This window comes from Syngnathoides biaculeatus, chromosome 16 (genome assembly GCF_019802595.1).
Source record: "Syngnathoides biaculeatus isolate LvHL_M chromosome 16, ASM1980259v1, whole genome shotgun sequence".
NCBI lineage: Eukaryota > Metazoa > Chordata > Actinopteri > Syngnathiformes > Syngnathidae > Syngnathoides > Syngnathoides biaculeatus.
Window position 1 is genome coordinate 17,290,653 of NC_084655.1, and position 16,356 is coordinate 17,307,008.

General features: G+C 45.7%; 1 protein-coding gene across 2 annotated transcripts; it reads right to left on the reverse strand.

Annotated features, from left to right (window-relative positions):
* Positions 1 to 197: 197 nt before the first annotated feature.
* fam117aa (family with sequence similarity 117 member Aa) lies at positions 198 to 14,894 on the reverse strand. 2 transcript variants are annotated; one of them, XM_061846279.1, is made up of 8 exons: positions 14,614 to 14,894; positions 13,200 to 13,345; positions 7,374 to 7,469; positions 7,174 to 7,290; positions 3,138 to 3,254; positions 2,855 to 3,041; positions 2,587 to 2,779; positions 198 to 1,558 (listed from the first exon to the last, which is right to left on the reverse strand). In XM_061846279.1, the coding sequence occupies exons 1-8, from the start codon at positions 14,831 to 14,833 to the stop codon at positions 1,342 to 1,344; spliced, it is 1,293 nt and encodes a 430-aa protein (XP_061702263.1). In that variant the 5' UTR covers positions 14,834 to 14,894; the 3' UTR covers positions 198 to 1,341. The 2 variants fall into 2 exon arrangements, with proteins under 2 accessions (XP_061702263.1, XP_061702262.1); XM_061846278.1 differs by having other exon boundaries at positions 2,587 to 3,041.
* Between the last annotated feature and the right edge of the window lie 1,462 nt (positions 14,895 to 16,356).

Here is a 16,356-nt window from a genome sequence, read left to right on the forward strand (position 1 = left end):
CTTTGCCCAATGACAGAGTGGCTATAGTAGAAAGGGGCGTAACCTCGGTTTAAAAACCGCAAATCCACGGGTCGAACTAAAAGAAATTGGATTAATTGAGAAATTTAATGTTACGAATAAATTTCATGCAACCAGGCTAAATATATTGGATTTCATTTATTTTTATGGAAACAATGAAAACAAAACACTCTCCCAAGTTAGCCACTGTTTAAGCTACAGAGTGTACAGTTGTGCCATAAATCTACATACTGTAATATTAACATTTATAATTTATGATTGGCTATCTAGTATTACCATTGTATAAATCAACAACGTCATTATTAGAAAAAAATCATTTATATATCTGTAACCGAATTATGACTAGTTAAAACAGAATTACAGACATTGGAAATCCATCCATTCTCCAATTTACTTATCCTCACAAGGGTCGCAGGAGTGCTAGAGCCTCTCCCAACTCACTTCTTGTGACTATTCACGATCAAATTGTTGATATCGGAAACTGGAGTCAGAGATACATGCGATCCATGATTCACATGGTAGCCCATAAAAATAGCAACTTTTGCATGAATATTCACTCTTTTATAGCTCATAGGACTAAAAAAGATGGATCATATACAGGGGCATTGCAATACCCTTACAGTATTTATAAAATTTATATAAATTTGGGGGAAATATGTCTGATAAATGATGATCTCCCTATTTTCTTTATTGCCATCTTTTGTTGATTGGTTGCGCTCTTCTGAAATACTTCATAGCTTAAATTGAATCCCTTTTATTTAATGTTTTGCCTTATCACTCGTGTTTTCTTTAAAGAATTGTATATGTACACATCTTTCCAAATTTTGCCAGGTATGTAAACATATGAGCACAACTTTACAATAAAGCTCAGTAAGACTAAAAGATCAAGCTTTGCTACATGACTGAGAATAAAACTGAAAGCTTTTTTGTCACTTTAGAAATGGATACAATTAACATACACACAGGCACAGTAGTTTGAATGAGAACCAAAAAATTCTATTAAACAGCATTGCTTTTGCAAGATTTTGATTAGAATAAACTCCCCACGGGTCATTAAAGCTCATAACAATCCTTCTTGTTTATAATGTTGGTCACAGTATAAACAGAAATGAGTTGATTTCTCCTGCTTGATGCAAACAGACTCACAGGTCTTTTAAGAAAGCTACAAAAAATATCTAGATAGTTTTAATCTCGTAGAAAAGTTGCCATTCAAAATCTGCGGGTTTACGTAATCTTGCACAAGTCCGTGATCGAGGTTACAGCGATGAGTCGGCAAAACCCTCAACTCAAGAGTGCTTCAATCCACCGAGGCGGTCTTCATCCTCACTGCATGCCCACCTGCCCGGTGGGAGACGCCTGGGCCGGGCAGCCGGTGACGGGGGACACGGACAGGCCGCGGAAGAGCAGGTCCATGGAGGGCAGGAGGGGCTTGAGGAGGCTGACGGGGCAGAAAGCAGAGCCCCCGTGCGGCGTGAAGTTCACCTTGTTGAGGTCGGGGCAGGACGGCTGGAGGCGGGGGGGCTCGTCCCGCCAGGCGGCCCTGCAGAGTGAGGAATTTCAATGTCAAAAGCGCACATGGCCTAAACCGTCTTATGTAAACTGTTTTGAGATTCTTTAATATCAAATTGCACAATTTCGCCAATTTTCTGCCGAAGGTTCTTCGACATTATAATGCAAAGTGGACAACATGTCCACTTTTCTTTCTCGGCTAAAGCCCTTCGCCACCGCCGAAGCACGGCTAACGGCCTCCCCGGACGCCGGACCTCGGTTAAAGGCTTCGGCCGCCGCCGCTGAAACCCGTCTAAAGGCCTCCGCTCGGCCAACAGCCTCCCCGGATGTCGAAACACGGCTCACGGCCCACCTTCGGTGGCGGCCAATGCCTTTCGCCGAGCTTTGGCAGCGGCGGAGGCCTCTGGCCGAGCTTCGATGGCGGCGGAGGCGTTTAGCCTAGCTTCGGCGTCCGGGGCTACCGGCCTCCGCCGCCTGGAACCTCGGCTCGCGGCCCGCCGCCGGAGCTCGCTCGTCATACTCCGCGTCATTCCCGTGTGAAGAACCATCCGCGGCTGCCGGCCTGGAGCTACTGGGGGACTTTGTTTACGCGCTTAAGTTGCACATAGGCCTCCGAGTACTCGGACTCCGCGTCATTCCGCCCGAAGAACCATCCGCAAATTCAACATTAATTACAGCCACATTTTCAATTCTGTATGGAAGTATTCTTCCGTCTTCCTGATCAACCGATACTGCTATTTCTTCATCAGATGAAGATAAATACGAGAAATCGGCGCTCCCATGTAATCGAGCCTTTGATGCGGCACGGTACACGCCACATCCGCGCACGTAGGTCATGTGACTCGCAAAAATGGCAGCACCCCTGAAAATTCGTAATTGTCGGTAAAATCTTCTCAAAACACGATTAAATGAGAGAGGATTTTACATCACGTTGTCAAAATAGGGTACATATTACATGACCTATAGGATACAATGTTCATGCAACGCACTGGATTTCCCCTTTAACCTTTAAACTTTTCTCAAACTCCCCCATTTTTTCATGAGTCAAGAGGAACTCACCCGGTGTCCAGGCACACCGGGAGCGGCTCGCAGCCCTCTGGCGGCTGGCGCTGGAAGGAGAAGGTTTTGCCGCGACACGGCGGCGTTAGCGGCGAGGGGGAGGATGACCACGATGGCAGCGCTGGAGGGTCCGCTCCATATGAAGAGAAAAGCGTGGAAGGAGACGCAGCAAGGGCCTCTCGAGTAGCTGACTCTGTTACACGGGCACAAATATTGTGTAGTACCTCTGCGAAATACCAAAATGAATCCGCAAAAGTGAGCATCTGACCTGGTGAAGGGTCGAAAGGACACGGCGAGGTGGGCGGAGACAGCAGGGACGGATCCAGCGGACACGGCGACTGAGGAGGAGACATCGAGGAAAGATCCAAGGGCCCCGGCGACGACTCGCTTTGGGAGCCGCTGCTGCACCTTTGAACCGGAGCGGGAGCCCTGTGTCCGTCCGGGATGTCCAAAAGCTGCAGCACAAACAACATTTATTTTATTTTTTTTTTTTAAAACAACGCACAACTCCAAGAATCCCCATTTGCATGGCAACTAATCCCGGTCTCGACCTCATGCTGGTCGTCACACTTCTCCGAGACAAACACCTCCTCCAGCTCCAAGTTGAGGCCCTCGACGCTCCGCCGGAGCCGCGAGGCCAGTCGGCTCAGCGGCACCAGAGGTGGCGTCTGCAACAAAAACCACCGCCGTTTTATACTCCACTTTCATGATCAGGGACTCTACAGATAAGTTGTTCAGCCTTTCGTCTACCTCAATGACAGATTCAGTACTATTTTGCTTTAATGATCAAATATAAATAATAAATATATCATTTAATTTATTTTATTTTTTACAAATGTTGTTAATTTAGTTTTTAATTTAAAAACGTTTTATTTCCAAAAATGTTGTTTTTTTTAAATGTATCTTCTTCTTCTTTTCCTTTCGGCTTGTCCCGTTAGGGGTCGCCACAGCGTGTCATCTTTTGCCATCTTAGCCTATCTCCTGCATCTTCCTCTCCAACCCCAACTGCCCTCATGTCTTCCCTCACCACATCCATAAACCTTCTCTTTGGTCTTCCTCTCGCTCTTTTGCCTGGGAGCTCCATCCTCAGCATCCTTCTACCAATATACTCACTCTCTCGCCTCTGGACATGTCCAAACCATCGAAGTCTGCTCTCTCGAATCTTGTCTCCAAAACATCCAGCTTTGGCTGTCCCTCGAATGAGCTCATTTCTAATCCTATCCAACCTGCTCACTCCGAGCGAGAACCTCAACATCTTCATTTCTGCCACCTCCAGTTCTGCTTCCTGTTGTCTCTTCAGTGCCACCGTCTCTAATCCGTACATCATTGCCGCCCTCACCACTGTTTTATAAACTTTGCCCTTCATCCTCGCTCTCCTACTCTTCTGTCACATAACACACCAGACACCTTTCGCCAGCTGTTCCAACCTGCTTGGACCCGTTTCTTCACTTCCTTACCACACTCACCATTGCTCTGGATTGTTGACCCTAAATATTTGAAGTCGTCCACCATCACTATCTCTTCTCCCTGTAGCCTCACTCTTCCCCCTCCACCCATTCTCATTCACGCACATATATTCTGTTTTACTTCGGCTAATCTTCAACCCTCTCCTTTCCAGTGCGTACCTCCATCTTTCTAATTGTTCCTCCGCATGGTCCCTGCTTTCACTGCATATCACAATATCATCTGCGAACATCATGGTCCAAGGGGATTCCAGTCTAACCTCATCTGTCAGCCTATCCATTACTACTGCAAACAGGAAGGGGCTCAGAGCTGATCCCTGATGCAGTCTCACCTCCACCTAAAATTCCTCTGTCACACCTAAGGCACACCTCACCATTGTTCTGCTGCCATCATACATGTCCTGTACTATTTTAACATACTTCTCTGCCACACCGGACTTGCGCATGCAGTACCACAGTTCCTCTCTTGGTACTCTGTCATAGGCTTTCTCTAGATCCACAAAGACACAATGTAGCTCCTTCTGACCTTCTCTGTACTTTTCCACGAGCATCCTCAAGGCAAATAATGCATCTGTGGTACTCTTTCTAGGCATGAAACCATACTGTTGCTCGCAGATACTTACTTCTGTCCTGAGTCTAGCCTCCACTACTCTTTCCCATAACTTCATTGTGTGGCTCATCAACTTTATTCCTCTATAGTTCCCACAGTTCTGAACATCCCCTTTGTTCTTAAAAATGGGAACTAGAACACTTTTCCTCCATTCTTCAGGCATCTTTTCGCCCGCTAGTATTCTGTTGAATAAGTTGGTCAAAAACTCCACAGCCATCTCCCCAAATTCCTTCCATACCTCTACCGGTATGTCATCAGGACCAACTGCCTTCCATTTTTCATCCTTTGTAGTGCCTTTCTGACTTCCCCCTTGGTAATCATTGCCACTTCCTGGTCCTTCACACTTGCCTCTTCAACTCTTCCTTCTCTCTCATTTTCTTCATTCATCAACTTCTCAAAGTATTCTTTCCATCTATTTAGCACACTACCGCCACCAGTCAACACATTCCCAACTCTATCCTTAATCACCCTTACCTGCTGCACATCCTTCCCATCTCTATCCCTCTGTCTGGCCAACCTGTAGAGATCCTTTTCTCCTTCTTTCATGTCCAACCTGGTGTACATGTCTTCATATGCGTCTTGTTTAGCCTTTGCCACCTCTACCTTTGCCCTACGTCGCATCTCGATGTACTCCTTTCGCCTCTCCTCAGTCCTCTCAGTATCCCACTTCTTCTTCGCTAATCTCTTTCCTTGTATGACTCCTTGTATTTTGGGGTTCCACCACCAAGTCTCCTTCTCCCCTTTCCTACCAAAAGACACACCAAGTACTCTCCTGCCTGTCTCTCTGATTACCTTGGCTGTCGTTGTCCAGTCTTCCGGGAGCTTCGGTTGTCCATCGAGAGCCTGTCTCACCTCTTTCCGGAAGGCCGCACAACATTCTTCCTTTCTCAGCTTCCACCACCTGGCTCTCTGCTCTACCTTTGTCTTCTTAATCTTCCTACCCACCACCAGAGTCATCCTACACACTACCATCCTATGCTGTCGAGCTACACTCTCCCCTACCACTACTTTACAGTCAGTAACCTCCTTCAGATTACATCGTCTGCACAAAATATAATCTACCTGCGTGGTTCTACCTCCGCTCTTGTAGGTCACTATATGTTCCTCCCTCTTCTGGAAATAAGTGTTCACTACAGCCATCTCCATCCTTTTTGCAAAGTCCACCACCATCTGTCCCCCAAAGTTCCTTTCCTGGATGCCGTACTTACCCATCACTTCTTCATCGCCCCTGTTTCCTTTACCAATATGTCCATTACAATCTGCACCAATCACAACTCTCTCGCTGTCTGGGATGCTCAGAACTACTTCATCTAGTTCCTTCCAGAATTTCTCTTTCAACTCTAGGTCACATCCTACCTGTGGGGCATAGCCGCTAACCACATTATACACCCTCAATTTCAAATTTTAGTCTCATCACTCGATCTGATACTCTTTTCACCTCCAAGACATTCTTAGCCAGCTCTTCCTTTAAAATAACCCCTACTCCATTTCTCTTCCCATCTACTCCGTGGTAGAATAATTTAAACCCTGCTCCTAAACTTCTAGCCTTACTTCCTTTCCACCTGCTCTCTTGGATGCACAGAATATCAACCTTTCTCCTAATCATCATGTCAACCAACTCCTGAGCTTTTCCTGTCATAGTCCCAACATTCAAAGTCCCTACACTCAGTTGTAGGCTCTGTGCATTCCTCTTTTTCTTCTGACGATGGATCCGGTTTCCTCCTCTTCTTTGTCTTCGACCCACGGTAGCTGAATTTCCACCGACGCCCTGCAGGTTACCAGTGCCGGGGGCGAGCGTTGTTAACCCGGGCCACGACCGATCCGGTATGGGATTCTTTAGATGAACGCTCATATTTGTTTGGCACAGTTTTTACGCCGGATGCCCTTCCTGACGCAACCCTCTGCATTTATCCGGGCTTGGGACCGGCCTACAGATCGCACTGGTTTGTGCCCCCATAGGGCTGCATTTGTATAATATATACTTTACTAAATACAATACTTTACTATACTATAAATATTTTTTATTCATTTTTTTTTCTGCTTTTCCCAAAATAAAATTAACCTTACCAAAGTATTCTAAACTCTAACTAGGCAAATCATGAATCACGGGTGTCAAACTTAAGGCCCGGGGGCCAGATCCGGCCCGCCACATGATTTTATGTGGCCCGTGAAGCCAAATCTAGTGTCAATTTCAATGATGCTTGTAAAAATGTGTACGAATATTTCAAATTGTCATGCATCATAAATGATGAAGTTGAGATATTACAAGCATTTTTGTATTACCAAACATGAATAGTGGAAAAACACATTACCCTTGCTTTCTGATTCCAAAAGTACATCATAAATTGATGATGTAAATACGATGAGACGATTAAATATTTGTATCGTTTCACAGTCGTAACGGCCCTCTGAGGGAAACCGGAATCACAACGTTTGACACCCCTGTTGTACATGCTTGTTCCAAAGTCCAGTTACTGTTCGTTGAAGAGCCAAAGACGGCGTCCGCAGTGGTACCTGAGTGACGCCCGCCATGTGGCCCGCCGTCAGCGGATGATGCGACGGTTCGTAGCCTGGCGCGGTGGGAGCGGCATGGCGAGATCGCTTCTGCAGCTGCTGCCTCAGCTTGGCCACCTGGGGTCCAAAGAGGAGCGTGGCGGTAATGATGATCATGATAACCATGATAATAAAGATAATGATATTAGAAAGATGCTTGCCTCCTTCAGGTGCTCAGCGCTGCCCCATGACGCAGAACGCTTGTGACCGCCGAAACTTCTTCGGGCCTGCGTTTCCTCCACCCAACAAGATGGCGTCTGAACGCATGATGACAACATGGAAGACAAAAGATGACAAAAAGGGAAAAATGTCACAGGAACCAACATGGTTTTAATTCTACAGCACAAAAAAAGACCCCCGCCACGGCCCAACATTCATACAATGTTCGTCAGAAAAAAAATCATAACTATTCCACTCCAATCCTGTAGGTGGCAACCCATCCATCCATTATCTACCACTTTTCCAGGTCGGGTCACGGGTGAAGTAGCTTCAGCAGGGATGCCCACACTTCCCTTTCCCCAGCCACTTCTTCCAGCTCTTCCGGAGGGATCCCGAGGCATTTCCAAGCCAGCCGAGAGACATAGTCTCTCCACCGTGTCCTGGGTCGTCCTCGGGGTCTCTTTCCGGTGGGACATGCCCGGAACACTTCACCAGTGAGCCGTCCGGGAGGCATCCGAATCAGATGCCCCAGCCACCTCATCTGGCTCCTCTCAATGCGGAGGAGTAGCGGCTCGACACGGAGCCCATCCCGGATGACTGAGCTTCTCACCCTATCTCTAAGGGAGAGCCCGGACACCCTGCGGAGGAAACTCGTTTCGGTCGCTTGTATCCGGGATCTTGTTCTCTCGGTCACGACCCACAGCTCATGCCCATAGGTGAGGGTAGGAACGTAGATGGACTGGTAAATCTAGAGCTTTGCCTTTCGACTGAGCTCCCTCTTCACCGCAACGGACCGGTGGGAACATCGAAAAAAAGTCAGCAACTGCCACACAGGTGTTTACTTTATTTTATTTTCACCCCAATCTGATGATCTGGTGCTTTCTCCTATCTAATCTACCAACTAACTACTTAACTCATTGACCGAGTGACAAGCTAGCTAAGCAGCCGACTGGTTTAGTGAGTGACCAACTGACTGATTGAATACTGACAGACTGACTTACGACGTGACTAACTAACTAATTAACCAACTGACTGACCAATAGAATAACTAAATCAATGACTGACTAACAAAATTAATTAGCAACTCACTAAATAACAGACTATCTGACTAACCAACAGGCCAAGTGACTGGTTGAATGGTTGACGAAGTCATTGAGTGACTCACTGATACTGACGAACTTCTCACTGATGGTTCATCTGATTTCCAGACCTACTGACTAACTAATGCAGCAATTCATAAACTGACTAGAAAAAAATGAACTAGCTACACTAAATGACTTCGCGAATGACGAACCCCAAGTCCCAAGTTCTGAGTGATTAACAGCCTGGATGACTAACTAACTGACTGACTGAACTGACAGTCAGTGAGTAATTAACTAGCTTACTGAAACTGACTGACTAACTCAATGATTAACCATTGGACTGACTGACTAAGTACTAGACTGACTGATTGACTAGTACAGTGAGTCCTTGGGTTAAGGCGGTCTCAGCCCAAGATGTTTCAACTTTACAACGCCCGTCTCCCATCCGCCATCTTGTCTGGCTAATGCTTGTCCGTGTTTGTCCGCCGGGAGTATCTTTGCATTTTTCGCTCTCCTTTTCAGAAATTATCGCCCCAAAGAAGAAAGCTGTGTCTTCAGCAATGCTTCTGGAGCCAAAAGAAAATCCATTACCATGGAAACGAAGCTCAAGATCATAATAAAACTGGAGAAAGGAGAGACGCCATCACCACCAAGGCTTCAGTCGGTCGACCGTGGTGACAATTAATTAAAGACAAAGTCCGTATTTTAGCGCATGTCAAGGGTTCCGTTCCCAATGTCGGATACAATGATCACAAAACAAGGTTCTTTGATACTTGTCGAGATGGAGAGGATTGAGGACCAGGTTCCTTCGCGATAGCTAAGCACGGCCTCCCCTTCTTCTTCTCCATCCACCTCTCAGCAGTAATGCTCAGTACACCATCTTGTTTATTTCAATGTATTTGTTTATTTATACAAAGTATTTTGATGTAAATTCGGACTTTAATGGTGGAATCCGACTTAAATTCGAGTTAAGTCGCTACTGCAGGAACGGATCTCAGTCGTGGACCGAGGACTCCCTGCAACTGACACAGTACCAAACCTACTAACTAACAGAACGACTGACTAACCAACTATCAAACTCACTGACTGACTAAGCAATTGACTGACCTAATAACCAAAATAAATAACTAAATAAATAACTGTGATATTATCCAAAGCATGAAAACAAAAAGCCATTTCTCTGCATCGTTGCTCCATGGCAATCATTTGCTTGTGCGCCACCCCCCCCCCAAAAAAAAACAAAAAAAACAAAAGAAGGAAGTGTTTTTGCCTTCAACAAGTCAACAAAAAACAGGTGTGTGCGGTCCACCTGCCAGGATGCACCTGCACAGAGGAACACTGGCGGAACCACTCAACAGGACCACTTCCTCTCTTGATACGCTCGAGACGTCACCCGCACGTCTAGGAATAAACGCAACCATGCAACCATTGGCATTCAACACCTCACACACCCAAACATTGCACAGTACCGATTTCTTCACATGGGTTCCCGTTCTTCTTGCAGACACTCTGCCGTCCATTCCCGACGCCCAAGTTCCGACTCTCCTGGTTCGGACGCCACCCTGCGGGGACCCGGACGGACGATCCCGCCCGAGCTAGCGTTCCGCCTTCAAACAGTCGAAAGAGAAAGAGGCCGTCGTCGTCCTGTGCGTGGCGTCAACTGTCTAAATAAGTTGGACTGAGTCATGCTGTGACTTTGGCGGCTAAAGTTACAGCCGTCACCCCGGCACCTTGCACCCGCCTCCAGCGGAGGGATCACGGGACACGCGGCTATAAAAAGACCTCCAAAATGGCACCGTCGGGCCACACGCATTAATTGGGTAATACTAGACTCCGGTACTTTTTGTCCAAAGTTAACGGAATGGGTGGTATGAAGTGCACGTACCGAGCCCCTTTTACGCAGTCTGTGAAAAAACTCGGGAGTTCAATTGGTTGACGAGGATTTCATTAAATTAATACTGAAATGTGGAGCTATAGCGTCTTTTTCGCCATTTCAGTTTACGTTTTTTTTTTTTTTTTTGGGGGGGGTGAGGGGACGGGGGTCCTCACTTCGACTCAGGTATGTGTCACCCTTCCGCAACTATACAAGAACTTCAGCGCCTTCCTTCGCATAAGCAGTTATCCAACTGCAATAATGTTAGCAAGCGGTCTATGGCTAATGTGAGAAAAAAATTATATTCGGCTTGTTTTTGCAGCTCAAACATTTCGTTCCGTGCGGACGTAAGAAAGGCGCCGGGCCAAGTCGGACCCATTCTTCAGGTCAAAGAAGTGTTATCTGATTGACAGCTGACTCTGGCGTTGTTGCAGAGTTCTGTGGACAGGATTTGAGAGTGGAGGGAATTTTTTTAAAGTCTTGTTTTATGTATTGGGTGATTCATATTTATCAGGGTTGTTAACACACTTCCCTGCGGTGTGTCAAATTTAGAAGGCGTGAATGTTCTGTATAAACAGGACCAACGCAGAATGGGGGTACAAAGTATCAAGTCTACAATGGTTCCGCCTTTCGAGGTAGTATAAAGCACCCTCTTCATACTACCTATAAAATACCTTTTTAGGCCACTTTAACTCCGAGCCTCCATGTTGCCGTTCATATAAATGTCACCGACAAAGAAAGACGGCAACAAAATCCACCTGTATTCCAAAAAATACCTTTTTACAACGTTTTTGACGTCACCAAAAGACGCACATTTGTCGGCAAGCGGCCGAGTCCCGCGTAATCAAGCCCGAAGACGCAGTTGGTAAAGAACAAGAGTGAAGGATGAAATCGCCGCAACAATAAGTTGTATGACGGGATGCCACGAGGCTGGGGGGCGGTTGCTGGGGGCGCGAGGGCGGCAGACGCCGGCTGCCGTGTGTGCGTGGGTGAAGGGGGATGGGGTGCGCATATAATGAGGTCAGGAGGGGTCTATGGCTCCTCACAATGGAGGCTGAGGGGGTTCGCTCGCCTTTAAACTGTGTCAGGAGCTCGGCGAGGTTCCTTGGGCGGGCGGGTTGGGGGGTGTGGGGTTTTGTGCACCATTTTTTTTTTTGGGGTGCACCATTTTGATGCATGCATGAGTTTGAGATAAAAAAAAAAAAAAAAAACAACAACCCAACAACAATTTCTACTTGATCGGTTTTGTGTGCAACAAACACCTGCAAGGCTAACATCGCATAAATTGTTTTGAGTGTCACAACAGAACATAATATGATTTTGTGACACTCAAGACGACATTCACAGTATTTTTTTTAAATAAATCTCTAAGATTATTCTGTTTTAGAATTTAGACTTTGTTTTCCTGTGCTTGTTCAGCATGACTTTGTGAAACTTTTTTTTTTTAATTGGTCTACTCGTGATGCCTACCAGATTTCAATTTGCTCAGGGAAACTACCATTAAGGGGCTTAACGTTTTACGGCAAGTCGGAAATGGCCATACCGAGACTTAAATGTCTGCTTCAAAGACAAAATCGATCTTCCTGTATGTTTGGAGTCACGGCATCCTGAGATATTTTTTTTTCGTGAGTCTACTTGGACTTGCCTACCACGCACATCTGTCTAGTATAAGTGGTTGAAACTTCGTAGCAATCAAAAAATTCGGATTACCGTAATTTGCGGCCTACAGCGCGCACTTGGTTAAAAACTTCACCCAGTACATTTGTAAAGGAAATATCATTTGGTGCATACATAGGGCACAACTGTGTAATAGCCACTAGTGCCCACATTGAAACACGATATATTTACAAAGAAAGACGGTACACAGAGAGTTTAACGCTAGCGCTAAAATGGCCGGTTAAAAAAAAAAAAACATACTGGTAAAAATCACTACGACATGGTAGTAACACGCTAGCGCAGCGCTAACAGAGCCGGAAAACTAAAATAAAATAAAAAAGCAGATCAAGGTCGACGCAAATGACTAGCAAACCTCAGAGGTTTCATCTGAGGTATTTTTTTTTCTTTCCTACTTTGTTGGCGTTAATACTCATTTGCGCCGGCTGCGCTAGTGCTAACATTAGCGCTGCGCTAACGCTAGCACCGTGCTAACAGGACCGGTTATTAAAAAAAAAAAAAAATACCAGTAAAAATCACGGCAGTAACACGCTAGCATAGGGCTAACAGGGCCGGACGGGTAAAAGTCACTTCCTCGGCAGATATATTCCACAGGTCTCACTCTTACCTTTTTCGCTCGAGGGCGTGAGAAAAAATGCACAAATTAGCTGCATCACCGCATAAACCGCAGGGTTGAAAGCGTGTGAAAAAAGGTCACGGCTTACAGGCCGGAAATTACGGTAGTTTCTTTGAAGAACCCCTGGAAATGGCCAACTGATGCTACAATGGCTGTTTAAAACCCAAATACCAGACTTCCAGTGACCTTTTTTGGGTGGGGGCAGTCTACTCATGGCCGCCAGCTAAGTGAACCTGCTTTCAAGGACTGAATTTTCAAACATTGGCCACGTTTTACGGTGCATATGGTCAAACGTCTCTGTCGTACTCGAGCGATCTGCAATGATGCAAACACAAATCCCTCACAATTTATTTATTTTTTTTGTCTGTCTGCTATGCCTGCTTGAAATTTGGTAGCAGTCAGACAAAATCTCGAGGAGGAGTTTCGATCTGCAGGACTCACGAACTATCCAAATGAGCCGAAAAAGGCCCCCACGAACACAAATGGCAGACTTCCTATGTCTTTTCAGGCACGGCTTCTTGAGTCTTTGATGCGGGGGGTTTACTCACGACAAGACGTTTCCACCGCATTTTATGGCGCTCACCTGCGTGGCCTTGTCGCTGACACAAGTCCCCGCCGGGCCTTCTACGGGCTCTTTGGGCCACTGTCCCTGCAGGTACGGTGCCAGGATGGCGTCCAAGGAGAGGGTCCGCCGCATGGTGGGCTTGGGCGGGCGGGCCCGGGTCCGCTCTGCTTTTTTTATGGGGGCGGGGGGGAGGGGGACAGAAATAAAAAGGCTTGAAAAGAGGCTTTAGACTTAGACTTTAGAGTTATTTGCTAAATTGATCCCAGGCTTCGTGTGGGTCTGAAGGTGTACACAAACGCGATTGTGCGATTACACTACACAGTATATATCGGAATTTTTAAAAAAATGTACCATTAAGGGTGGGAATTGCAGCTTAAGTAATAATTTTATAAAAAATGAATTTTCCAGGGATACCACCAGTGTTCCACAACAGCAGTTGGGCAATCTATTACGAGAAAAATAAGTTCTGTATAGTAAAATATATATTACAGCAGGAATAATAGAGTAACTCATCACGTGATATTGCAGTATTTTCCCCATCCTCACAAGATCATCATACAGCAATTGCGTGACGTGATATATTGCAAGAAAAGTTTTCTTGTTTAAACTTAACTCATGAAACAAGAGCAGTGTGACGTTTTTCCAATATTGCAGTAAATATCGCGATACAGTGATTGTGAGATAATTCTATACAAAACCTGACATTTTTTACAAATGTATTGGAATCCCACTGTAACATTTTTACAACAATGCAACATTGCATCCTGAAGAAAACTATGGCCAATAAACGACGATATCTATTAACTGTAACTATCTCATGACGTGATATTGCAACGCTTTTCCAAATCATATAACAACATGCAATAGTACAATACATTTGTACGACACGGAATCGGCGCCTAACTGGCATTATGATAATGTAATACATCATTTCAATGCTATCACAATACATTGTGAAAGAAAACTATAAATGATTCATACCAGCATCTATTAATCACGGTCACTTATGATTTGATACTTGTCCTCCAATGATATCTACCACTAGTATCACGATACAGCTGTCCCATCATTGTCTTATAATATAATATATATAAAATAATAATAACATAAGAGCAGAAGTACAAAAAACACGGCATGAAGTCCCAAAACTGTAATCCAACTATTACAACATGAATATTTCATCCAAGCGTATCGATATAATAATAGATTTTGTTCCACCTAAAGACGACTTAACAATTTGCATGTAATATAATAACACGATATGATTGATACACTTTTGCCTCGAGGAGTTACTTTCTTTGTTGCATCAGTGTTGCACCTCAAACACAACACTTTTTGATCCCAATTCTCATCGTACGAATGCATCATTTTTGAGCAAAGGAGGCGAAAGTGTGCGTGCGTGCGTGCGTGTGTCGGGTGTCGGGCGGTTTACCCGTCTTGAGGAGCAACTGGTAGGGCACCGTGGCCCGGAGGGGCAGCGGCGGCGCGTTGGGGTTGCTGCAGCCGCGAGGCGCTGCTCCACTTCGGCCCGACATCCCTCGCTCACTCGCTTCAGCTGAAAAGGAACTCGCGCTCACGGACGCGCGCGCGCTCCTCTCGGTCAGTTCACGCGCACCGATGCTCGCCAAAGTCTCATGATGGCCGACTGTCATGTGTTTACGTCGTATGATGCGGGCTCTTCTGCTTGGTCTCAAACAAAAGTGACAACATGCAAGTGGCGACTCAATGCAAAAGTTTTGGGTCGGCTGCCATCTGGTTGGTTGGTGCAAATCAAGCGCGCTCCTATTGGCCGGCACACCCATCTGTCATCTACACCCCCGAAAAAGCGTCAAAGTCCAACCCACTTCTTCTTTTTTTTTTCTTACCCAACTGCGCAGGCTTTTTGTGCAAGTCCATCCAGATCCATTTTCCAAGTCGCTTATCCTCACAAGGGTCGCGTCAACCTATGGAAATGATTCGGTGGGACAAACTCATGTTTGTGCAAAATCTTTTCAGTCAAATAATACAAATGTGCAGTCACAAAATGATCGCAGTCTGTCTACATTTTGTGAACCCCCACGTATTATTTTAAAAAATATACTTTTGAAATCATTTCAAACAAGGCCCCCAAATATCTGCTAAATTACTTTTTTTTAAATAGACATAACAGTAGTCCACACATCCATCCATTTTCTTTGCCGCTTATCCTCACGAGGGTTGCGAGGAGCGCTGGAGCCTATCCCAGCTATCAACGGGCAGGAGGCAGGGGTACACCCTAAACTGGTCGCCAGCCAATCGCAGGGCACATACAGACGAACAACCATTCGCACTGACAATCACACCTATGGTCAATTTAGAGTGACCAATTATTGTTGTATGTTTGAGGGATGTGAGAGGAAACCGCAGAAAACCCACGGGGAGAACATGCAAACTCCACGCAGGCGGGTCCGGGATTGAACCCAGGACCTCAGAACTGTGAGGCCAACGCAGCTGATCCACTGTACCGCCCCACTGAAGGCAGTTCAATTCAAATGCCATTGTTAAATTATTGTATTTCCCGAGAATGACTGGCAAAGAGTCCAGAGCATATTTTTCCCTTCACCCAAAGTCAGTTGGACTCAGCTAAACCTCTCGTAGACCTGAACCGGTTAAGTGGTACAGAAAATTGATGAGTGCATGAATGAATAGATTTGTACACCAAGCCTTTGACTACGGCATTACTTTAAAGATATCTTCACATCTGCTGCTGTGCAACAAAAAAAAAAAAAAAATCCATTATCCAAGCTGCTTATCCTCACATGGGTCATGGGAATGCTGGAGCCTATCCGAGCTATCTTCAGTCAGGAGGCAAAGTACACACTGACTGGTTGCCAGCCAATTCCACCAAATTCATACACATTCTGGTTGTGTTCCATTTAACAAACAATATTATAACTAATTTTTCCCTCCAGATTGAGCTGCAAAACAATTTTCTAATTTTCATTTGTATTTGGGGTACCTCATGAATTTGCCTGCGAGGAGGGTTTTTACTCACGGCCACCAGATAGAGCCAAAGCTCTCTTGTACCATCTACTTGCCGATTCCCACATAAACATAGACCTCCCATCCATCTATTTTCTTTTGCTGCTTATCCTCACAAGAGCCGACCCAGCTGTCAACAGGCAGGACGCGGGGGATACCCCAAACTGAAAGAAAA